This window comes from Miscanthus floridulus, chromosome 5 (genome assembly GCF_019320115.1).
Source record: "Miscanthus floridulus cultivar M001 chromosome 5, ASM1932011v1, whole genome shotgun sequence".
NCBI classification, from domain to species: domain Eukaryota; kingdom Viridiplantae; phylum Streptophyta; class Magnoliopsida; order Poales; family Poaceae; genus Miscanthus; species Miscanthus floridulus.
In genome coordinates, this window is record NC_089584.1 from 109,163,234 (window position 1) to 109,186,859 (window position 23,626).

The following is a 23,626-nucleotide window of genomic DNA, read 5'->3' on the forward strand; positions in this document are numbered from 1 at the left end:
CCATGCATTCTATCAAGAGAGAACAAGCCACCTTTCAAACATACACAGCGTGACAACATTGAAAGCGTGCTTTGAAATATCTGGCTAGCATGACAACGTTGAAAGCCATTAACAGCAAATCGCCGAGTAAGATGTCCCTTACTGACTAATACTGTAATAAAAGCAACCGCGGCACGAATTTAAGAAAAAATAATTAAATGAAGAAAAAGAAAAGCCAGTCAAACCCAACCACCTCAGCAGCGGGGTCGCCTTCCCCTCCTCCGGTTGTCCTTGTCCCGAGAAACCGTGTCCCCTACTCTCTCTCTCTCTCTCTCTCTCTCTCTCATCGATCGGCAGCAGCAGCGGCGGTCAGAAGCTTCCGTCGCGACAGCTCCCGACCTCCTGCCGGTCTTCCCCTCTCGTAGCCGGCGCGAATCCCGAGGCGGAGGAGGAAGAGGAAGAGGAAGAGGAAGAGGGGGGCGGAGTGGCGGCGGGCCCCCATCAGCCATGAGCCTCGCGGGCTCCGCCCTGGAGGCGGCGCTACAGGCGATGGGGCGCGGCCTCGACGCAGCTGGAGACCACCGGCTGCTCTACTGCAAGGGAGCCGGAAGGCTCGTGGCGCTCGAGGAGGACCGTGCGCGGGATCTCCCTCTCCCCGACGGCGGCGTCCTCCCGAGCGTGCCCCCCGACGTCGAGGTCGAGCAGTGCCGCATAGAGCCCCAGCGCATCCGCAACATCCCCCACGGCCCAGGCTCCGCCGTAGCGGACGCGCCCTTCGTCTGCAGCTTCGATAAGGTGAGCTGGGGTGCTTCGTCCCGATTGGAAACTTCCGATCGGATCGTGCGCCGCGTTCTGTTCTGTTTGTTCTGCACTTGTGATGCGAATCCTAGTCGATGTCCTGTGCTCCGCGGCCGTTTACTTCGCCTTATGTGACTCTTATGTCTTTGTTGGCAGATGGCTGAGTATTTCAACGGCAAGTCAGGCTTGTCCGAGACAGTACCTCTGGGTTCCTTTAACTCTCTGTTCAGCTTCACCGGTTCATGGAAGAATGATGCGGCGGCCACGAAGGCCCTTGCGATTGATGGCTATTCTCTGCCTCTGTTTCGAGTGAAAATTAGGAGTTCTGAACTGACGCTGCTTGAGGGCGTTAAGCGCGCAATCCCAAATGTTTGGGATCCATCAGCATTGGCTAGGTCAGTAGGTAATCTTCTTATTTGATACTGTTATCAGGATCCATTTCTGATCAGTCCCATTCTGTACAACTCTTAGCCTAGTACTTTACGCACCTGATTAGCTGAAGCCTGAAATTCTTGTTTCACTTGCCTGCAGCTTTATTGAGAATTACGGTACCCATATTATTATCTCTGTTACGGTTGGTGGTAAGGATGAGGTATACATTAAGCAGCATTCATCGTCCCAATTGTCAGAGCTGGAGTTCAAAAATTATGTGAGGGAAATTGGGAGGGAAAGATTCTCAGATGTGCAAAATAAGTCAAATGCAACTCCTATCAATTACAGTGAGAAGGTTAGCAAACTCCTTACTGCTTTCTTTATCTAAGTTTACTAGAGGTGTTTTAGCTACATTATTTGGTTTGCCTGAATTGTTATATAACTGCTTGTTACAAAGGATAGTTTGTGCATGATTGGTTACTTTTTATGGGCACTTGATGCATCTCTAAAAAAATGTGTTAGCTATTGTGAATAAACAGTTACAATCAGTTTTTTGAAGGAAAAACTGTGGGTGAGTTCCCCCACAGAACTTCATTTTTTTTTATAAAAACAGAGTATAACATATGTACAGAAAGAAAAGAAAAATAGATTACACAAGAGACCCTAGACATTGGAAAACAGAAGGTTGAAGATCTTCTCTGACTCGAATACTCGATGCATTTGGAGGATGGACTGTTCCTTGAATCTCGCGACCCAGAGGCTATGACTAGCACGATCTCCATAAAAAAATCCATTCCTGAGCTTCCAGAGCTACCAGCAGTCTGCCATGAAAATCTCCATAAAGAATTGCAAATGTGTGGCTTGTCTCACTGCTAAAAGCCTCCCAAGTTAAAGTGTTAATCCCACTGTATGTTGAGAGTATTCCAGCACCGCGTAGCAAAAGGACAGGCAAAGAAGAGATGGTCAATATCTTCCTTGATGGATGTGCTGTTGCTTCTCTTGAGCATAGTCCTTGTATTTAGTCTGTCCACAAACATAAGCGAGGCAAATAATTTAATTCTCGGAACATATTTTGATTTCCAGATCCATCTGTGAGTATCAGGGACTTGGACACTCACAAAGGATAAATTATAAAGTTTGCTGGAGGTGTAAGTCTGATTTCCCCATATGAAGGACCATTGGTCGATGGCCTGTGTATCAAAGGGCACCATAAGCAGCTGCCTTTGTAAATTCTGCAACTTATCGTAAGCTTGCTGAGATAGTGGTAGCATGAAGAGGGAGGCTAGGTCTGGTGTGAGAGAAGATTGTTTGTATGTGTGCATTCAGTGGGAAAAACAGAATTTGTTAAACTCATGCTGGAGGAGTTTCATACAACTTAGCATTGTAGACTTATACCTATATGAACTATAGATACCTGGCTAAGAGCATGCTACATGCCTAGTGTTGGTTAGAAACAACAAGCTGATGAAAAGCTAACAGAAGCTTGGTTCAGTAGCTCTAAACTACAAAAATCGGTTGGTGGGACCATGTCAAATAAAAATGGAGAAAACTGCTCTATGCTCAACTTCCGAGGGTATGTTTTCCTGTGTTCCGGCCAGCTGGATCCATTTGTGGACATTAGGGGCCATTTGGTAGCGCTCCTGAGCCAGCATCCCCACTAGAAGCTTAGGAGCACTACCAAACACTGCCGCCTGCTCAAGCTCCACTCGTGAATTGCACAAATCAATTTACCGTTTTGAGACTGCACTCGCGGAGCAAAATACCTACTCTCCTTTATTCACTCTGCATTCATGTGTTGGCCGAGCCCTCTCCACTTGCCCTTCTCCACTGGCTGCGGCGCCCATCTCTGTCACCCACCAACCCTATCTGCTGCCCACACCATCCCTTTTGGATGTCCGCTGCTCCCCCAGCTGCTACTCAAGGGCTCTCAGGGCAAGGTCAAGCAGGATTTGCCTGCCACCACTGAGGCCAAGTTGGTAACCGCAGATCCGGCATGTGTTGCACTGCTGCCTGAAGAGTGTGGTTTTCTCTGGACTAAGGCAGGTTTGCTTCTTCGAAGATGGAGCCAGGAGACTGTCATTGCCTGAAATCCACTTGTGAAGCTATACTAGATGGTTAACACAACAATCCAAGAGGAGCAGAAGCTAGAGCGGGTGGAGTTGGAGCCGGAGCACTACCAAATGGCCCCTTAATCACCTGGAGAACCTACTCCCAGTCATAACCTGCCTCTCCAACTAGTACCACCATGAACTCCCTAGCACGTGTCAATCTACTCACTGGTAACGGCAGTAAGGACAGACACACATAAAATTAAATCATATGTCTTTGTAACTGATGTTTTAATGTGTGCATGTACAAGTAATGAGAGGCATTGTAGAGTCACCTGTAGATGGAACATGCACTCTCCTGGCACCTGAACTGCCCACCGTTCTAGCATTTAAATGTAAACATTGATTAGCTGTTGCTTTATCCTTTACAGGATATGACAGTAATATTCAGAAGGAGGGGTGGTTGTGATCTTGTTCAAAGTTTTAGTGATTGGAAAGGAACTGTTGCCTCAGCACCAGATGTCATAGGCATGACCTTTCTCTCAATTGTCTCTCTTGTTGACGATATACCAGGAAAGAAGCACCTTGCTCGTGCAGTTGAGCTATACTTGACCTGTAAGACCTGCTTTTGATTACTTATTTTTTCCTATGCAGTTATGCAACTCATTCGCCACATTGAATATAGTGCATTTATAATGCCCTGAGCTTAAAGCTAACATATAATGTGATATCTCTTCAGTTATACTGTTTTGATAAGTTCTGTTTTACAGACAAACCTCCAATTGAAGAATTACAGTACTTCTTAGATTTTCAAGTCCCACTAGTTTGGGCTCCAGCTCCACCAGGTATTGCTGGTCACCACAGGAAGGAACCTGTCTGCCCATCGCTTCAGTTTAGCTTAATGGGCCCAAAGCTCTTCATTAGCACAGAACAGGTAAAGGCTACCCCTTAAATATGAAAATATGAGTACAGTGATTACTTTTTCTAATTTTACACTAGAAAGGCTATTTTAATTGTTCTCACGAAATGCTATTTTGTATTAGCTGAGTCTGTGAAGCACAGTTACCATCATAAACATTTTTCTACTGGGCTGAATAATAATATAATTCTAAAGACCAGGGCATGCAGAAGAACAAATATGTGTAAATTGCACCTGAGGCACAAGTGCTGTACCTATGGTGCATTTTACTCATAAAAAAGATATATTTTTAAGACAATCAATTTTTGGTGAACATGCTAACTCTGAATGAGACACGTGCAGATCTCTGTTGGGCGTCGACCAGTTGTTGGCCTCAAACTGCTCTTGGAAGGAGCCAAACAGAATCGTCTGGCTATTCATTTGCAGCACCTTGGATCATTACCAAAGATATTCCTACCTCATTGGGACTCCCATATTACCATTGGACCTCCAAAATGGCAAGGCCCTGAAGAACAGGACAGCCGATGGTTTGAGCCAATCAAATGGAAGAACTTTGCTCATGTTAGCACAGCACCAATAGAGTACACTGAAACAAATATTACAGACCTATCTGGTGTTTATATTGTTACAGGAGCACAGTTGGGAGTGTGGGATTTTGGTGCAAAGAGTGTTCTCCACCTTAAACTTTTGTTCTCCAGGGTTCCTGGGTGCACAATTAGAAGATCAGTGTGGGACCACGGCCCATCAAGTTCCTCAATTCATAAAACAGACGAATCTTCATCGTCCTCAAGTGATAATGCTAAACTTCTGAAGATCGTTGACATGACAGAAACATTGAAGGGCCCACAAGACGCGCCTGGCCACTGGCTGATCACAGGTGCTAAGTTGGGTGTCGAGAAAGGCAGGATTGTTGTGCGTGCAAAGTACTCCTTATTGAATTATTAACCAAATGTTTAAAGCATTCATTTACTCACTCTGATATTGAGCACCATGTTTTAAGGTAGCATTTGTTCTTTTGTTTTTCATGTATGGCTTTCCGTCCCCCTTGTAACTTGACGTGGATCTATGCTTCTTGTTGATGCCGTGAGTGAAGTAGCATGAAGATGTTTATGCTCAGTTCAAAAGTGTTTGATCTGGCCTCTGTCATCTCTTCCACAGCCATCTGATTGTGACAGTGAAATGATGTGTTCCATGAGTTTTGGCACTGGTGTTTTGCTCTCCAAAATTCATCAGTGGAGCATAATTAGTATATTCACTCTTGGTTACTAAGTGCTAACAGTTTTTATTGATTTTCATCAATTGGATTCATGTTGCACATCTGGGCGAGTCACTTTTTTACTGCATGATTGACGTTCTGGCACAGATGAGAATGGAAGTGCATGGTTGTTGCATGTTGGCATAAATCCCAGGTTCAACAGTTGATAATGAGTATGGAATTTTTCAAAGTTTGTTCTGTCTCATAGATATTGCTTGGTTACTCTACCAGACGGTTGGTGTGAACGATGATACTGCCTGTGTGGGTGAGGGGATGCAACACCTCTTCGTAATAATATGTAACATGCATAAATGCTTCCTGAGATTCATGTATCCTTTTGTGCTAGTGTTAGCTAACTTGGAGTTTACAACATGCCGTTGTTGTGTTTGTTACTGTTCTAGAAGTAGCTATGTTGTAGCTTCATGTTACATGAATGTGTCGAGAAGAGAACAAAAGTAGCGGTAACAATGTGTCAGCTCTTCTTTCTAGAGAAGAGAAATGAGTCGCTGTTAACAGAAGTCCAAGAATTGCTCTTGCATATGCTTCTTAGTTCTTATAGCTTTGCCTGAGGTCGACAGGGTAAGGGACGAGAACAGAAAAATAATTGTTTTGCCTGGACTAAGGTATTCATTGTCTTTCGTAATGCGAGATCGTTGCTATGCTGAAATTCAAGTATCTTTTTTGAGCTAGCGTCAGCAAACTCAGCTCGTAGATCGTATAAAAATATTATGTTGACGTGTTTCCCATCTGTTTGGAAGTTGCTATTTGTGCTTGTCTCTCCGCTCTTGGAATTTGAAAACAACTGCGGTTTGTTCCCGAGAATGACTACAAACACAACATGTTTGTGCACTCCACAAAAGGATATATGAATTTCAGAAACATTCATGCTCCCTTTGTCCCTAAATAAATAGATTCTTGAAATTATCTTAAGTCAAACTTTTTAAACTTTAATCGAATTTGTAGAAAAAAAAACATCAAATTTTATGATATCAAACTAGTATCATTAGATGTACCATAGAATATATATTTTCATAATATGCTTATTTTATGTCATAGATGTTGTTATTCTTTTCTATAAAGTTAGTCAAACTTAAAAAATTTAACTGGCACGGATTCTATGAGTTGATTTATTTGGAGAAAGAGGGAGTATAAGGGAACAAAGTATAAAGATATCACATGAATGGTTACAGCGAGCCGTTCTCATTGAAAGGCAGTGCAATCTCAGTCTCTGTAACTGTAAATAAAAGGGCATGTGCTCTTCTTGTTACTGTTGATGAGTTGATCTTTTGGCATCTTTTTTTCTTTTGAAAAATATGGCAGGAGCTCTGTCTTTCAATTAAGAGGGAAAATAAGTCTTAAACACAATAAAGACAAAGAGGCCTTGCACACATGCCCCACTCAAGAAGACACCAAATAAAAATTCATGTAAGTTACATCGAAACAAGCACCCTTCTCCTTAACTCAGAAGTCTTCTTTTACTTTCATAGCCACTTCTTGTGCTGTCATGAAACGGTTTTTAAATTAAAAAAAGTCTCCAGTTCCGCTCTTTCCAAAGGTTCCACATGACATAAATGGACAAGCCATTGAAACGCCGCCGTTGCTCTTTTTCTACCTTTTGTGTCACTGCCTCCCACCAAGAGTTGATGGACGATGAATCGTCCAATGCATCAGACTAGTGTCAGAGTGTTCCCAGACCAACGCTTGATGCCAAACAAGTTTCGCCAAAGGGAAATGGAGGCACAGGTGTAGGCCAATTTGAAGTGGCCCATTGCACAGAACGCAACAGTCCTGGTGAGGCCAAGCCAAAACATCCGCCATGAGAATTTTGCCTTGTATGAGCGTCCACGCAAACAACTTACACTAGTTTTCTATGTGAGCTTTTCAAATTAGGTTTGACTTGCATCTTCTATATGAGCCTTTGAACTGAACCCGGTCCGCGGAATTCGTGGAGTATTGCCCATCTGGCGTCCATCTCCAGGCTATTGAGTCTCTTATCTCGGGCTGTAACTGAACATTTGAAGCCTAATCCACAATGAGAGCAGCTCCTCAAATTGGATGGTTGTTGTAATGTTGCTGGGCAGGATTCGAATCCAGGCAACATTGCAGAGCTCTTGCTCAACAGATTTGTTTTTACTTTTAACTAGTTCGAATAAGTGTGGTGCCAAATTTCTAGGTGCTTCCCTATCAATCCAATTGTGATGCCAAAATCGTGCTTTCCTGCCATTTCCCACCGTTATTGTGGTGGATGCATGGTAGATGAGTCGGTCAGCTGCATTGCAGGGCACATCGTTCCTGCCTACGGTTTAGAGTCATCCACCCATTCTTGCCATAGCCAACGAAGTCGTAGGCTCTTCCAAACTTGTCCAAGTCAATGACTCCTAACCCTCCAAGGTCTTTTGGGTTACTGACTGTTGGTCAATTGACTAGACAGCGGCCACCATTTATGTTGTCGTCCCATTGACTAGACAGCGACCACTATTTGTGTTATCATCCCCTTTCCATATAAAAGACCTTCTAATTTTGTCAATTTGTTTTTTTTTTTTTTGCCTAGACCGCTAGGGGGAATACTGTGAGATGGTACGTCTGCATAGAGGAAAGCAATGATGTGACAAGCATTAGACGCCCTGCCCGATTCAACATATGATCCTTCCATCCTGGTAGCCTTTTTCCGATTCGCTCGATGAGAGGTTGTACGTCAATTTTCTACAATGATCTTGTCTGAAGCTGCAATCCTAGGTAGAGGCATGGAAAAGTATCTCGAGTTCTAGAGAAAGGTTGGAGCACATGCTTAAGATCTATTTTTTTATAAAGGAAGCTTTTATTAAATTCTCAAAGAATTACATCAAAATGATGCAAAGCCTTGAAGATGTGCTTCCGGCCTCCGTCCAACAAAGAAGCACACAACCACAAAAATAAAAAGGAGACTGACACATTCTACTGACTATCAATTCGTAGACTAGATCCATGTGCCCGAAGAAAATATCCTTGGCCACCTGCGCCAACTATTACGAGACACCTTCTGTAGAATAGCCCAAGTACGTAGCCGGTGGATGACCAAATAGATAACCTATACAGGAAGAACATGCTTTTTTCTTTTGAAAAACAATATCATTTCTACTAAACGAAAGTCACCAGAAAGTAACAGACGCTCCAAGCAGAAGTAGTGGTTTTAATTCTTTACTAAATCCTCCTAACCAACCACCAAACAAGTCAGAAACACTGCAAGGTTTAGTTAGTACAGTAGCCACTTGAATAATCAACCAATAGAACGAGCGAAGTGGCATTCAAAAAACAGGTGCCTAATTGTCTCATCTTTACGACAAAAGCAACATGTTTTACTACCATGCCAGTTGCGCTTAGCAAGATTATCCTTGATCAATACAACAACTCTTCGTAAATACCACAAAAAGATTTTGATTTTTAATGGGGCCTTCAGTTTCCATAAACTTTTGTTAAAATTGGGGACATCAACATTTATTAATGCTTGGTAGTGTGATTTTACTTAGAATTATCTATTTGCGTGTAAATTCCAATGAAAAACATCTAGCTCGTGGGAAAATTGTATGTTAGTAATACGTGGTAACAAATTATTCCAAGCTACTAACTTAACTTAGGACCTATTAGATCGTGCGCCAAGAGAGATTGTGTGGAAAAACGCCAAACACTTTACCTATAGTTACATGTTTAGGCCTGGCAATATTATAAAGACTTGGATATTGTTCTTGCAAAGTTGTGTTTCCAAGCCATTTGTCTTCCCGATACCGTATCGGAGGCGTATCGGCCTATCGGAGTATCCGATACGTATCGCGATACCGATACGCAACCTGAGTAAAGTATCGGGGTATTCTAGCCCTTGACGCGCGATGCCGCGTCTTTTGGCATCTCATCTGATGGACCTCAGCAGATGCTTGAAGTTGACTTCCTTTCGCTTTCCCTGCAATTTTGCAAATCGTATCCGGGACCTTTACAGAAACGTAAGCTGAATTAATTCTGAAGAAATTTTCTCCTGACTGAAGGACGGGCCTGGTGCAAGCGGTAGAGTCTTACCGCGTATGACCGGAAGGTCCCGGGTTCAAGTCGCGGTCTCCTCGCATTGCACGAGCGAGGGTAAGGCTTACCACTGGCACCCTTTCCCAGACCCCGCACAGAGCGGGAGCTCTCTGCACTGGTACGTCCTTTAAATTTTCTCCCTACTATACTATTTTAATTTCAATGCAAGTTGTGCTCCGTTGCTCATAATTTAAAACTGCACATGGATCTCCTACTGCAAAATAGATAAAGTTGGTCGGAAGGCAACTCTTTTAATTTAGGAACAGAAATATGCAGAGTGCAGGCTGGATGAATTTTTAACCAAAGATTCCTCCTGCTCCCTTGTGCCTTCTGACTTGGTGTTTCCGCAGGGACATTCTCGAGACGTCTCCGTGGAATTGTGGATTAGTTTTATATTACAGTGCTGTCTTGCAAAATCCATCATATGCCAACGCCGGCCCTGGCAGCAAGTGGCAAACAATGCTCCAATGAAATGTCACGCTCTCGAGTACTGTTTCAGTGTTTCTGAACCATTTTTTGCTTCGATTTGATCGCCGTCAGTGAGGAACGAGAGTAGGAGACACATGGTGTGGTTTTCAGCATTGTTAAAGTACCGAAGGACGACGTGTGATATGGACAGGAAGGTCCTTCAAGAACAAATCTGTGGATATTTCCATGGAGAGCCTACTATGCATTATGCATATGACAGAAGATCCGGACAAAGCTGACTAATCTTTGTGTGCACTGAGTTTGCTAAGTTCTAAATCAATGTCTGGCTGTTGTGATTGTATATATCCACCAAGCTGTACAAAAGAATTCAAAGAACTCCACAGTTATTGTCTATAGCAAGAATAAACAAATCAAGAGAATATCAATATCCTAGGATGACTCGTTCGAGCAGCATGCTTTTATAAGTCCTTGCAGCTGCACCTTCTGCCTATCCTCCTTAGTCCTTAGATAGTTCTTGGCCAAAATGGTGGCTTGCTTTCTCTCTGTCATTTCCAACTTCTCATCATGACAATGTTCTCATCTGTATTATTTTCTTGAATCTTAATAGGAACACGAGGAAATGAGCAAAGCATCTGAAGCCAACGGCAAGGCAGACTCCATCTCCATGGTATGTGCCTTGGTCCTTGGTTCCTATTTTCCTTTTGATACAGCTGGTGCTTAACTGCTTATTAGGAGTATTTCATATAGCAGAAGACATGATTGCTATTACCTTATATGAAAATTGCGTGTGCATGGATAACTGTCAACATGACTGTCTCCTTTTCTTTTATGGATTGGATTCTACACTCTGAATTCCTAAAAAGAAAATATGAAACCAAACAATCACGTGCCAGCATCCATGGGCACTGTTATTGATGACTTGGCAAGAACAAATAAAAAAACAGAGAACTAGTTGTGTTATTGGCTTATTGTATCCGAACACTTATAGATACCCACGAAACAATAGCAGACACTCATTCACGAAGAAGCTTTGGTTGTACTACCTTAAGTGATACTCATCAAACGATGGACCTGAGCTGAGCCTAGTGATATAGGGTGTCCAATCTTCTCATCATAGCGAACTATGCGTAGCTATAAGCTGTTTTTTTTTTAGATTAAGGAAGGAACATCCGGCCTCCAACATTCAGCAAGTGAATGTGTACAGCCACACGATACAGAAACAGCACTAAGGCCAAACCGAAAACCGGTTACACAATCCAGAACAACTGAAACTAAGTAAAGCAAAAAAATCCTCTAAGAGCTGATGCTAAAACACATAGCCCTTAAGTTTTAATCCTCTTTAGATGTCTCCACCAACGCTTTCCGAAGACTTCCAACATCAAAACTTCCAGTAAAAGACAACCTTCCTTCATTTGTCTTCCCTCTTTCTCTTTAGACAGCTGCGACCAAAGTCTGATCCAGTATGTCCCTCTGAAAATCATCTGCGAGAAAGAGTTAGTCGTTGTTCTGCTATAAGCTGGTTGGGTTCTTTATGATACAACCTGTCCACCTGGATTCAAATTCTCGGCTTGACACGAGCACTCAATTTTCTTGAACTCGTTCTAGGATTTAATTGTGTTATTCTCCTAGAGGTTGACGAACGAGTCGCTTATTATGATTTCGAACCTTGCAATTTATTGCTTCCCCGTTTCATTATCTCTAGCTCACTTCTCCTTCAATCCTTACAATTTATAAGGATTAAAGTAAAGTACTGCTTCCCCGCTTCAATATCTCTAGCTCACTTTCCCTTTTACTATTTATAAGGATTGAAGTAAAGTATCTGAATCCAACAGCAAAGTATATCACTCCAGATTAAGTTTATTTGTCCATTTAATGCTTACTTATCCATATCTGCATAGACATATTTTCACAAACTTGATCCTAAGCCAAAAGGATGACAAAGGCGTGGCTTGGTTATTCACATATATTATCTGTGCACTAGGTGGAGACACGTGCTGTTGGAGGAAATACGTATGAAGTCGTTGAAGGGAAGGTTGATTGGCGGGGAAGACCTGCATTGCGAGGACGCCATGGTGGTTTGGGCAATAGTTTCTTCATTCTTGGTACCTCCTATTCCTAACTTTATGGTTTCTGGACTGAATTTGCATTCAGAAGAATTTATTTCTTAAGTACTCAAGTGAATGCACTTGCGAAACTAATTCTTTTGAGCCCATACATTCAGTTTTATCGAGCTAATTCTGTTGATTATAGATAGTAGTAAATTTCTAGACAATGTGTTTCTAGATGATAACATGAAATCGCATCATATGCTGAATGTATATAAAAATAATAATACCCCATCAAGGGACTATCAAAAACATTAGGTAATGGAGTCAGAGAGTTGCTATGCCTGGACTAATAGTCCCCTCCATTACAAAATGTAACATGTTTTAGATTTGTTCTAAGTCAAACTTCTTAAACCTTCACAAAGTACAGCATCAACATCAAATTAGTTTCATTAAATATATTATTTTTTATTTAAGTTAAACTTTTTCAACTTTGATAACATCTAACATATTAAATAAGTGTGCTATCATGACATACCACATGGTATGTCACGATAGATGTTGTCAAAGTAGAAGTTTAACTTAAAACAAAAATAAAACAACCTACATTTTGAACTCGTTTGACCAAGTTGAATATACACGAAGTGAGGGATTAGTTAGGCAATTTCTAAAGTAAAATTAACCACTGTACAACCAGTCAATCAATTAGTACTCTAACATGGCCTACAATCTTATCTATATAATTATTAAAATTTCACGAATAAATTTAGTGAGTACAACTAATCAGAATTGTTTATCTTTACTCTACATATCTTTATTCATTTTCTAACACATACGCATAGATACCCTAGATATTTGTTTTCATATTTTGCATTGCACCTTTGACTTGTGGATATTTAATGTGTATTTAGTTGAAACATTTTCTTATGTTATATCAGCTCTTGTTATATCATATTATTAACATCTTGATTCTATACTATAGCTTTTGATCCTATTAGTTGTTGTAAACTTTTATCCACATGTTAAGTTGAAACTCTAGTACTTATTGTATCTTTTATTCAGAATTTTTCTTTATAATTTTATTTAAAAATTGATCCTAGGTCCTATACTTATTTTTACTACAATGCCAAAATCGGTCATTTTAGTATGTGCCACAGTACTCAACATGTTAAATTTTCTCTATCAAAAAATTATATTCGCAGGGGTATTGAATTTTAACCACCAACATTAGTATATCATAATGTTTAATTCAAAATTATGAACCCATCTAAAATAATGAATTATAGAATTTAGTATAATTTAAAATGAATTATTAGTATCAATACATTGGTACATGGTTTTTTTAAGAGGACATTTCATTCACAATCAATAACCAACCTATTATAGTAATCCTAGCATAAAATATGCATGTTTACTTGGTCTACATAGTGGCACATAACATGTATGCTACTTTGAAACAATATATGTAATTTAGAAACATATAGAACATACTTTATGGTTATTGAGTTTGTTTTCCATAATACCTCACATTGGTATTTTAGACGTAATTGAGATTTATTTTAGTTTATTTTTTATAATGATAAATAATTTAGAGATAAATTAAAGTGGGCAATTTATATTATCTTTCATAAAAACGTATGTGGGTAATTTAGATGTAAATTTTAGAGATTTATTTAAAATTAAGTTTTATAATGGTAGGGTGGATAATTTAGATGCAAATTGATGGGTTACTCTATTTGTTGTTTTTCTGAACGATCCAATGACTATTATTGGCGACGATGATTAGAGTGTAGAAAATTAGGCAAACTTAAAGGGGTTAATTTATATCATTTTTCATAATGGCAGATTTGGTTAATTTAAAAGCAAATTTAGGGGTTAATTTGCATTACCTTTGATAGTGATAAACGTGTGTAATTTAGATGCAAATTTAGAGGGTCATTTTTAATTTATCTTTTATGATGATAAAGGTGAATTTGGATGCAAATTAGAAGGTTACTTTATTTATTTATCATAATGGTAGAGGGTAATTTATTGGAAAACAAAATAAATCCAAGGTTATTATTAACTATGTTGATTAGAGTCTACCAAATCAATAGCCAGATGTTTCCGATTATTATGTGAATTTATATGATATATCTTTTTTTTCTAGCATGTCTCATGAAGATTAACATGGAGCGTCTAATTAACAATATTAAGATACCAACATGTTCACAAGAAATATATGAGCAGCACCAAGTGTTAATTACGCGACACTAGTTACCAGATTTGCCGTAAGTGGCCAAGAAACATCTTTGAACCAAGCATAACACTCGGAGCCGTGGTGTTGGATTTGCAGTCAATTTCGGACTTGAGAGCATGGCCACCTTGTCTCTGGCCGTGAACCTCATGATCTACTTCCTGGGCGTCATGCACATGAACCTTGAAGACTCCTCAAACCTGCTGACCAACTACATGGGCACCAGCTACATGATCGCCGTGCTCATCTCCGTCTTCGCTGACGTCTTCATCGGCCGATACATGACTGTGATCCTATCATCAGTGGTTGAGCTCGTGGTACGAATGCCTGTTCTGTGTCTGACGGATGGTTTCCCTGCTGCTTTATCGATCGCCTGCGTTTATCTGTGGCGTCTCTTGCATTTGCAGGGGCTCCTGCTGCTGATGCTGCAGGCGCGCTCCGACCGGCTGAAGCCTCCCCCGTGCGACCCCAGAAAGCCGCTGACGTGCCAGCGGGTGCACGGCGACAACGAGGTGCACCTCTACCTGGCGCTGTACCTCATCGCGCTCGGCTCGGGAGGCATCAAGGCGGCCCTGCCGGCGCACTGCGCCGACCAGTTCGACGCCAAGCACCCCAAGGAGAAGCTGCAGATGTCCAGCTGCTTCAACTACCTGCTGCTTAGCCTCTGCACCGGCGGCGCCATCAGCGTCACGGTGTTCGTGTGGATGCAGGAATTCAAAGGATATGCAGAGGGGTTCGCCGCCGCCACGGGCGTTATGGGCCTCGCCGTCATCGTCTTCATCGCTGGCCTGCCGAGGTACCGCATCGCCACCGTGCAGGGAAGCAGTGCGCTAAAGGAGATCTTCCAGGTCAAGAATAAACACCCTCTCTGTCTCCCTGTCTCTCTCTCTCTCTCTCTCTCTCTCTCTCTCTCTCTCTCTCTCTCTCTCTCTCTCTCTCTCTCTCTCTCCATTCTTCCGCCTTTAGCATAGGTAGGATAGGAAGGAGCACACCATGCGTTGCAGGCTATGTCTATCAGTCTATGTTATTATACAAAAATTACAGTAGTTCTCAACGAGGTGCGGTACAACAACTGTTGTGTTCAGGTGTACGTCGCTGCAATCAGGAACAGGAAACAGCAGCTCCCTGAGGACCCCGACGAGCTGTACGAGATCAGCAGGAACAAGGCTTCGCCTGACACGGAGTTCGTGGCGCACAGGGATAGGCCGTTCAGGTTGACGCTCACTACCATGCTCATATAAACTACTGTGTTCGATCAGCGTCAAGAAACTACTCCTGGCAGGCAGCAAGCAGGCACTGACGGTTACTGTTTCATCGCGTGCTCAGATTCCTGGACAGGGCGGCCATAGTTCAGACAGACATGGACGCGGCGGCGAACCCGTGGCGTCAGTGCCGGGTGACGCAGGTGGAGCACGCCAAGACGGTGCTGGCCATGGTGCCCATCTTCTGCAGCGCCATCATCATGGGCACCTGCCTCGCGCAGCTGCAGACCTTCTCCATGGTGCAAGGCAGCACGATGGACACGGCGCTCGGACCGCATTTCAAGATGCCGGTGGCTTCCATACCCATCATCCCGCTCGTCTTCCTCATCTTCGCCGTCCCCATCTACGAGAAGCTCTTCGTGCCCTTCGCGCGCCGCCTGACGGGCATCCCCACCGGGATCACGTACCTGAAGCGCGTGGGCGTCGGCCTCGTGCTCTCCATCATCTCCATGGTCATCGCCGCCGTCGTGGAGGTGAAGCGCAAGAAGGTGGCCGAGAGGAACAGCATGCTGGACATGATTCCCGGGCTCCAACATCTGCCCATGTCCTGCTTCTGGCTGGCGCCGCAGTTCGCCGTGTTCGGCATCGCCGACATGTTCACCTACGTCGGCCTCATGGAGTTCTTCTACTCGCAGGCGCCTGCGGCGCTCAAGTCCATGTCGTCCTCGTTCCTGTGGTGCTCCCTTTCGCTGGGCTACTTCATGAGCACCATCATCGTGAAGGCCGTCAACGAGGCCACCAGAAGGTCCACGGCGAGCGGCGGATGGCTCGCCGGCAACATCAACATGAACCGCAACCACCTCGACCTCTTCTTCTGGCTGCTTGCCGTGCTTAGCACCCTCAACCTTTTCAACTACCTATTCTGGGCAAGTTGGTACAACTACAAGCCTCAGGAAAAGGCGCTCGCCGCCGAGGAGCAGCAACAGCAAGTGTGATGCACTCGTGTGGTTATATATCTAGCTAGCCTCTTCGCGAGTGCTGTTTTGTTTCACCGTCAGCTAGAGGTGGGACTTATGCTGTGCCGTGCCGGTACGGCAAATGGCCCTCTCGTACTTGGTGTCGTTTCGAGTCGTGTCCCCTACGCATGTAAGACAATCGGACCCTGTCGATATAACACGGTAAATTTTTTCTCTGGTCCAAGCATGATCTTGGCACCGATCGGTATATCTTCTAGCCGTACGGGCCTAAGTATAGCCCTCAAAATATCTCTAATAGTCTTCTTTTTCTGCTCGTAATTATGAAATATATATCTTATGTGTACTAATTTTTATAAAAATTTTAATAATTTTTTTAATCTATTCAAAAATTAAACGAGAGATGGTATAATAAGGTCATGTTTGGTTCCAGGAACTAAAGATTGAAGACTAAAAGAGAAACTAAATAACATGTTTGGTTTCAGGGACTAAAAGGGACTAAAGGGCTGAACAAAGATTAAAATATCCTTCTTCTTCCTTTGGAAGGAGATGAGGGAGGGAGGGATAAGGGCTGTAAAGTTAGTTCATTAGTCCTAAAAAGTCTCTCCCAAAAGACTAGTGGACTAGAGACTTAGTAGTCCATTTTATTTGGTTAAAAGGGACTAAAAAAAAACTAAAAAGTAGTATTCAGTCTCTACCGAATAACCCCTAAATGTCAGGAGACGAGTTGTAGATGCGTGTCGCTGGTCTTTTCCAAGCATGGTCCAAAATATTTTAAAAAAAAATCATGCCGACCATGCTTAGACAAAAAAATATATTTCATGCCGTGGCATGCTTCGGACCGTGCGAAAAGATGTACCATGACTCGCCCTCATTTAGGGCCCAAAGTCCCAGCTTGTGTCATCCTCTCTTTGTTGAACCTTGTTAGACGTGTAAGCTTCGCTGTTTGAGCAATCGATTAGCAATTCGAAATTCAGAAGGCAAGAAAATTCCACTTGTAATTGGGAGGGGCGCCATTGCAGTTCTTCTAGTTTTAACACCTGCAAGGTTTATGTGTTTTTCTTTTTCCATCAATCCACTTCATCCATACACGCGCATATACGTACGGCTGATTTGAACACTCGTGAACTGAAAAGCAAACAAACGCATGCCATTCATGAGTTCGGAGAGACTGCTGGTTGGATGCTTGTTTTGTTTTATTACACATGCGCCACTGCACACAGTACTGGTTTTGCACACGGCTCACGGGAACGGCGCGTGACGCTTCATCTCGTGCGGCACGACGTCCACCGCGAACCCCTTGCGGTGGCGGAGCCAGTAGTCGGCCTTCCCCGGGTGTTCCTCGGCGGGCGCCTCGACGTCGAACCTAGCAGCGCGGAGCTCCTCCGTGGAGAAGCCGTACCTGTCGTCTCGCTTCCGGACCAGGTCGGGGCGCACGGTGGCGGCGGGGTCGGCCTGCGGGGACACCATCAGCGCGGGGGCGCCCAGCGGCAGGCGGTCGCCGCGGTCCACCTGCCAGGTGCACCAGAACTTGCCGAACGTGGTGGCCAGGTGGTCCAGTTCCGCCTTCTCCAGCGGCGTCGGCACGTGCGGACTCGTCCACAGGCCGGACTTGATCTCGTGCGCGTGCGAGTGCCACAGCCGCTGCTCCTCCGCCGGCAGCGACTCGAAGATCTTCCTCGACACGATGTACTCCACGCCTGCCATTCAAAGATTCATAAGCTGATGCCAAAGATTAAATGGGTGCACGGTGCACGCACCGATGAGGCGCGCGTCGGCTCTGTCGGAGTCGTAGACGGCGCACTGGAGGAAGTCCTGGTTGAGGCGGGAGACGTAGTGGTGCGTCTCCACCTGCCGTTTCGGGTCGTGCGCGTACAGCGCGAACGTGCACACGTGCTGCTTCACCTGCTTCACGGGGCGCAGAAACTGCATCGCCGCCGCGCCCATGTCCAGCACCTTGGACGCCACCGTGGTCGGCTGCCCCGGCGGCGCGGCGCCGCCGGCGCCGCCCGCAGAGGCCGGGGTTGGCAGTGGCTTCCCGTCGCTGGACGCCATCGTCGGATCGATCTAGCTCGCTTTGCTCAGCCTTGTGTCACGACATCGGATTGGGGCGCTCCGGCGCGCTCTTTAAAACACGAGACCAGACACATCGGGAATGGCTGGGCGTGACACGTATGGAGCTCGTGGTCTCGACGTGGCGGGCGGCATGTGACCGAGGTGGCAGATGCCTGAAACAGCTGTAACGACAAATGTCGCCGACTGCGGTGCTGTGCGAGAATTTTGAGTGGCCCGTGGCCCGCCAAAGTGCCGAAGCGTTGTAGATGGGCCCGCCTTGGTTGGGCTCTCTCTTCCCAGGCCACGAGCCCACCCATCCGCTAAATGGCAAACCCACCACGGCCACCATTTCGCCACTGCTTCCTTCCCGATGCCGTCGTCGACGATCCGAAGCATCTCCATCACGGTCTCCGACGACGACGGTGCTGCGGCGGCACCGACACGGAGACCGCGCGCTGTAAGGCGGAAGGCGGCAGCGCGTAGCTTGGGGCAGCGAGCGGTGCGGTTGGTGGCGCGGTGGTGGCCTGTTCTCCTGCTCCTCCCGGCCGTCGCGCTCCTCCTCTTCGAGGCCTCGCGGCTCCGCGCCTCGTCCCAGGGTCCCGCTCCACCGGTCTCCAGCCTCGGACGGCTCGGCCCGACCACACACCTCGTCCATGGCGTGCGCGAGCGTGAGTTCCCCCCCCACCTACTCTAGTTCGATCTACACATAAACTGTTCCTACTCCCCCGTGCCCCTGGCGATTGTAGAGGAGGTTTGGTACCGAATTGACTAAATTTAACAAGGAATCAGTGTGGCTAATTGGTAGCGCGAGTGCTGCATTGCACGGCGATATGCCGTACTTTTGTCGGTGCTGGTTGCTGTTTTTGCACAACTAATTAGATATTCATGGGCGATTGATCTGAACATTTTAGATCTTGCACGCTGACGAAGTAGTGATACATCAGGCAGAATAGGAGTGTGAAAATGCTTGTGTGCTCGTTTCTACTTATTAGTCAGAGATCGTTTTTCGTGTGATGGTCTGAAAGATCACAGATCAGTAAGCTTTTCTTGGTTTGGATACCAGAGTCTTTAGCCTCTTTATTAGTTTGACTTCACCTACAACTGAATGTTAAGAGTGGCATGATTAGTTTTTGTGGCATTGATATTGACAGCTTGCTTGAAGCTCCTTAGCCCCAAAAGTTTGGGGAATTTGGCATTCCCGGAGGGCACAAGACTCGGTTCTGTGGTGAACAGAATCACTTACAAATCTGATGACAATGACTATGACACGTACCACTCCGAAGCAAACTCTACATATTTACTGCAACATGCGGAAGCAACAAGGTTTAACCTGTTTACAGGATTTCAGACACTTGCTGAAAGAGAAGATAGCTTCAAGGTTTTAAGGCTTACTTATGTGTACTGTTTTGCTGTCACAAAGTTGCGCCTCCCTGACATGTTTAACGTATTTCCATACTTGTGCAGGTGAATGAGACTGTTAGTGTGCACTGTGGTTTCTACAGCGACAATGGTGGCTTCAAAATTTCTGAGGAGGACAGGAGATACATTAGAGCCTGTAAAGTTGTTGTGTCTACCTGTGCATTTGGTGGTGGGGATGATCTATATCAACCTATTGGAATGGCCAATTCTTCTATTGGCAGGGTATTGCATCCTCCAAGATTTTCAGAATTGAATGTCAGAGTAAACCATCACATTTGATGATTATACGAGTTTTCATGGTCTTGTGGTAAAGCAGGTTTGCTATGTGGCTTTCTGGGATGAAGTGACACTATCAACTCAGGAAGCTGAAGGAAAGGTAATTGGTGATGATGGCATGATAGGAAGGTGGCGGATCATTGTTGTCAGGAGCCTCCCTTTTGTAGATCAACGATTAAATGGGAAGATACCAAAGGTAGAAACCTTAAGATGCTATAATCTATCCTCTGTACCAATTGGTCATGATAGAAGCATGGGTAAAGTAATTTGCTGCTATTATCACCCTCACTTTCCTAAACCTGAAATTTTATTTTTAGGATTGGGCAACCCCAACTTATTTGGGACTTAAAGGCTTTGTTGTTGTAGGATTGGGCAACAACGTGTGTTCTGATACCAAATCACTTAACATGATTTTTGCAGATGTTGACTCATCGGCTTTTCCCGGAGGCAAGGTACTCCATATGGGTTGACTCTAAATACCAATTTCGAAGGGATCCGATAGGAGTGCTTGAAGCTCTTCTTTGGAGGACAAACTCTACATTTGCTATCTCTGAACATGGAGCACGGAGTAACATATATGATGAGGGGAAAGCTATTATTCAAAAGCACAAGGCTACTCCCGAAGAGGTAGAGGTACAATTAACTCAGTATCGTCAAGATGGGATGCCGGACACAAAAAGATTGCACGGACTGAAAGGTCAGTTTGTTAATCTTTCTCAAACAATTATTCTTGTGCTCCTGTTGATATTTCTGTATACTGCGAACTATGAAGCATGTCTGATATGATGAATTTACCTGTTTGATTTTCAGCTCTAGCTGAAGCCTCTGTTATTGTGAGGGAACTCACCCCTGCACCGAACCATTTCATGTGTGCTTGGTTTAATGAAGTGGTTCGCTTCACATCTCGTGATCAGCTCAGTTTCCCATATGTTTTGTGGCGACTAAACATGCATGGAATGAGCATGTTCCCTGTATGCACTCGCAGGGACCTTGTGAATAGTTTGGGTCACACAAGGAAAGTAAAACCTCTTGCACAGACAAATCCAGAGTCTTCTACGCCGTAACCTTCCCCCCAATTCATTTTCTGGTAGTCAACTAACCATTGATATACATATATGGTTCTAATCGTCGACATCTCTGGTTCACAATTTTGTTGTTGTATATTATTATCTTTGCATTCTTCCTGTAAAGGAGTCACGGATCTGAACCTGAAACACGTTAAGCTGTTGCTTTACTGCAACACAATCACACGATGTTGCCACTATATGTAAAAGATATCGTTTTCTTTGGATGGAAGAGAAAGAACACTGTTCTGCCTCCGTTTTCTTTCCTAGTTGAACTGGTGTCCGTTATCAATTAATTCGGCTTCTGCTGCAGATGGCTGTCGCTGAAATCTGTTCGCTTAACTTATCAGCAATGGTATAATATTTTTCTCTCACAATAAATCAGCAACCAGTACTTTTCAGCTTGCTTTTCAGCGAAGCAAACAGGGCAGCAATGGAGATTTTCTTTTCCCATTATTTTATCTGCAGTCAAGAATGCCTCTGAATAATATTGTTTTTACGCTAAAGGTAACACACGGACGGCGCGACCCACTCCCCCGTGCCCGCCTGCACATGTGCCTGCGTTGGAGAGGAAGAAGGCGACTAGGATTTTGGCGAGGAGGTCACCGGCGTCGGAGATGACGAGCTCGCTGACTCCCTCTCCTTCTCTCGACGAGCTTAGAAGGGGGTTCATGAGGAGGTAGGCTAGCCAGGCGGCGGGAGGGCGGCGTTATGGTCCTAGCGATGGTGAAGGCGGTCGGGTCAAGTCGGGGCGGAGGCAGTCATAGCCATGATGGTGCTCCAGCGAAAGGGGGGGAGGGGAAGAAGGTGGTTGCTACGGGTGGTAGGGTCTTGCTGGAGCTCGGCAAAGTGACGACGAGGAGGAGGGCGGGGTCAAGGATGAGCGCGGGAGGGAGAAGAAGACCGCGGGAAGGGCCGTCGCGAGGAGGAAGAAGGACGAGTCACAGGATACTTTGTAATGTGGTACTTGAACAGAGGAATCATTTTTTAACAAAATATGCTCCTGCCTGGAGGAAGCGAAAATTCTCATTGCGGAGTTCTGTTGTTGGCCTTGTTTTTCTAAGGCAGCTTCCTTCTCTGCGCAATACATTGGAATTCCGTTCCTCCTATTTTAGATGGAACTCCCTTCATTTTGAGTTAGGAATAACTAGCGCTAGGACGTTTGGCCCCAGGCCCGCATCAGGATGGTGCTCTGACACACCCTGTTCCGTCTCCCGTGTAACAGAGCGTTCGCCGCACGCGTAATAGGGGAGCCCACCCACCCGCCGCTGAAAGCTCTAGTTTGATTTTGGTGAATTGATACAACCCTAAGTGCTAACCTAGTTTATCAAGTGATCATGAGATAGGTAGCACATTCCAAGTGGTGAAGCAAATGAAGATCATGACATGACGATGGTGATGCTATGGTGATGATCAAGTGCTTGGACTTGAAAAGAAGAAAAAGAAAAACAAAAGGCTCAAAGCAAATGTATAAGTTGTAGGAGCCATTTTGTTTTAGTGATCGAGACATTTAAAGAGTGTGATCATATTTAGGATCGATAGTCGTTCTATTAAGAGGAGTGAAACTCGTATCGAAATACGGTTATCAAAGTGTCACTAGATGCTCTAACTTATTGCATATGCATTTAAGATCTAGTGGAGTGCTAACACCCTTAAAAATATTTATGAAAATATACTAACACATGTGCACAAGGTGACACACTTGGTGGTTGGCACATTTAAGCAAGTGTGAAGAAGATAGAGTTGAAAAGAAGTTAGTCACGTAGGGACCGGACGCTGGGGTCCTACGTCCGGTCAGTGGAAGCAATGAAAACGCTGGCGTTGGTCTTCGACCGGACGCTGGGTCACTTAATGACCGGACGCTGATGGAGTACATCCGGTCCTGCTAACATGGCAGCACACAGTGAAGAGAGTGACTGACCGAACGCTGGGTGAGTCCGGTCAAGGGTGATCGGACGCGTCCGATCGTGAAAAATTGTCTTTGGATGCTTACTGGAAATGACCGGACGCTGAGGTCCTGCGTCCGGTCACTTCGAAGCAACGCGTCTGGTCACAACTTAAATGCACTGATGACCGTTGAGATCGGACGATCAGCATTTGAAGCAGGGGCCACATGGCGTGCATCGCACGACCGGACGCTGAGGTCCAGCGTCTGGTCGATCTGACCAGCGCGTCCGGTTGTCCCGTTTTTCAGTGGACCGAGGAGCCAACGACTCTATTCGTGAAGGCTCTCTATTTAAGCCCTATGGCTGGCTCAAGCTCACTCTCTTGTCCATTTGCATTGACATAGCAACCTTGTGAGCTTAGCTAAAGTCCTCCCACTCATCTCCATCATAGATTCATCATCTTTGTGAGATTGAGAGTGAATCCAAGTGCATTGCTTAAGTGTTTGTATCTAGAGGCACTTGGTGTTCGTGTTTCGCTGTGGGATTTGCTTGTTACTCTTAGTGGTTGCCGCCACCTAGACGGCTTGGAGCAGCGAGGATCGTCGAGCGGAGGTTGATG

At 44.8% G+C, this 23,626-nt stretch overlaps 3 protein-coding genes and 1 pseudogene across 3 annotated transcripts; 3 read left to right on the plus strand and 1 right to left on the minus strand.

Moving 5' to 3' along the window:
- Window positions 1–284: 284 nt before the first annotated feature.
- LOC136450454 (MACPF domain-containing protein CAD1-like) lies at window positions 285–5,240 on the plus strand. Its single transcript, XM_066450895.1, has 6 exons — window positions 285–774; window positions 934–1,172; window positions 1,309–1,504; window positions 3,629–3,812; window positions 3,968–4,131; window positions 4,459–5,240. Exons 1-6 carry the CDS (start codon window positions 487–489, stop codon window positions 5,059–5,061), a joined length of 1,674 nt encoding a protein of 557 aa, XP_066306992.1. The 5' UTR covers window positions 285–486; the 3' UTR covers window positions 5,062–5,240.
- Window positions 5,241–9,234: 3,994 nt separating this feature from the next.
- LOC136455103 (protein NRT1/ PTR FAMILY 4.3-like) lies at window positions 9,235–16,478 on the plus strand. The gene is made up of 7 exons (XM_066455261.1): window positions 9,235–9,345; window positions 10,458–10,517; window positions 11,832–11,952; window positions 14,231–14,448; window positions 14,539–14,979; window positions 15,217–15,344; window positions 15,458–16,478. Exons 1-7 carry the CDS (start codon window positions 9,235–9,237, stop codon window positions 16,326–16,328), a joined length of 1,950 nt encoding a protein of 649 aa, XP_066311358.1. The 3' UTR covers window positions 16,329–16,478.
- Window positions 16,479–17,374: 896 nt separating this feature from the next.
- On the minus strand, window positions 17,375–18,373 carry LOC136452975 (oil body-associated protein 2A). Its single transcript, XM_066453555.1, has 2 exons — window positions 18,068–18,373; window positions 17,375–18,007 (listed from the first exon to the last, which is right to left on the minus strand). Exons 1-2 carry the CDS (start codon window positions 18,360–18,362, stop codon window positions 17,550–17,552), a joined length of 753 nt encoding a protein of 250 aa, XP_066309652.1. The 5' UTR covers window positions 18,363–18,373; the 3' UTR covers window positions 17,375–17,549.
- Window positions 18,374–18,686: 313 nt separating this feature from the next.
- On the plus strand, window positions 18,687–21,827 carry LOC136452976 (probable hexosyltransferase MUCI70; annotated as a pseudogene).
- Window positions 21,828–23,626: the final 1,799 nt, after the last annotated feature.

Coding starts and splice junctions, on each gene's coding strand:
- LOC136452975 (XM_066453555.1), bottom strand. CDS start 18,362: ATGGCGTCCAGCGACGGGAAGCCACTGCCAACCCCGGCCTCTGCGGGC. Junction 18,008..18,067: donor AGCCGACGCGCGCCTCATCG/GTGCGTGCACCG, acceptor TTTGAATGGCAG/GCGTGGAGTACATCGTGTCG.
- LOC136455103 (XM_066455261.1), top strand. CDS start 9,235: ATGCCGCGTCTTTTGGCATCTCATCTGATGGACCTCAGCAGATGCTTG. Junction 11,953..14,230: donor CAATAGTTTCTTCATTCTTG/GTACCTCCTATT, acceptor TTGGATTTGCAG/TCAATTTCGGACTTGAGAGC. Junction 15,345..15,457: donor CACAGGGATAGGCCGTTCAG/GTTGACGCTCAC, acceptor TCGCGTGCTCAG/ATTCCTGGACAGGGCGGCCA.
- LOC136450454 (XM_066450895.1), top strand. CDS start 487: ATGAGCCTCGCGGGCTCCGCCCTGGAGGCGGCGCTACAGGCGATGGGG. Junction 1,505..3,628: donor CTATCAATTACAGTGAGAAG/GTTAGCAAACTC, acceptor TATCCTTTACAG/GATATGACAGTAATATTCAG. Junction 4,132..4,458: donor TCTTCATTAGCACAGAACAG/GTAAAGGCTACC, acceptor AGACACGTGCAG/ATCTCTGTTGGGCGTCGACC.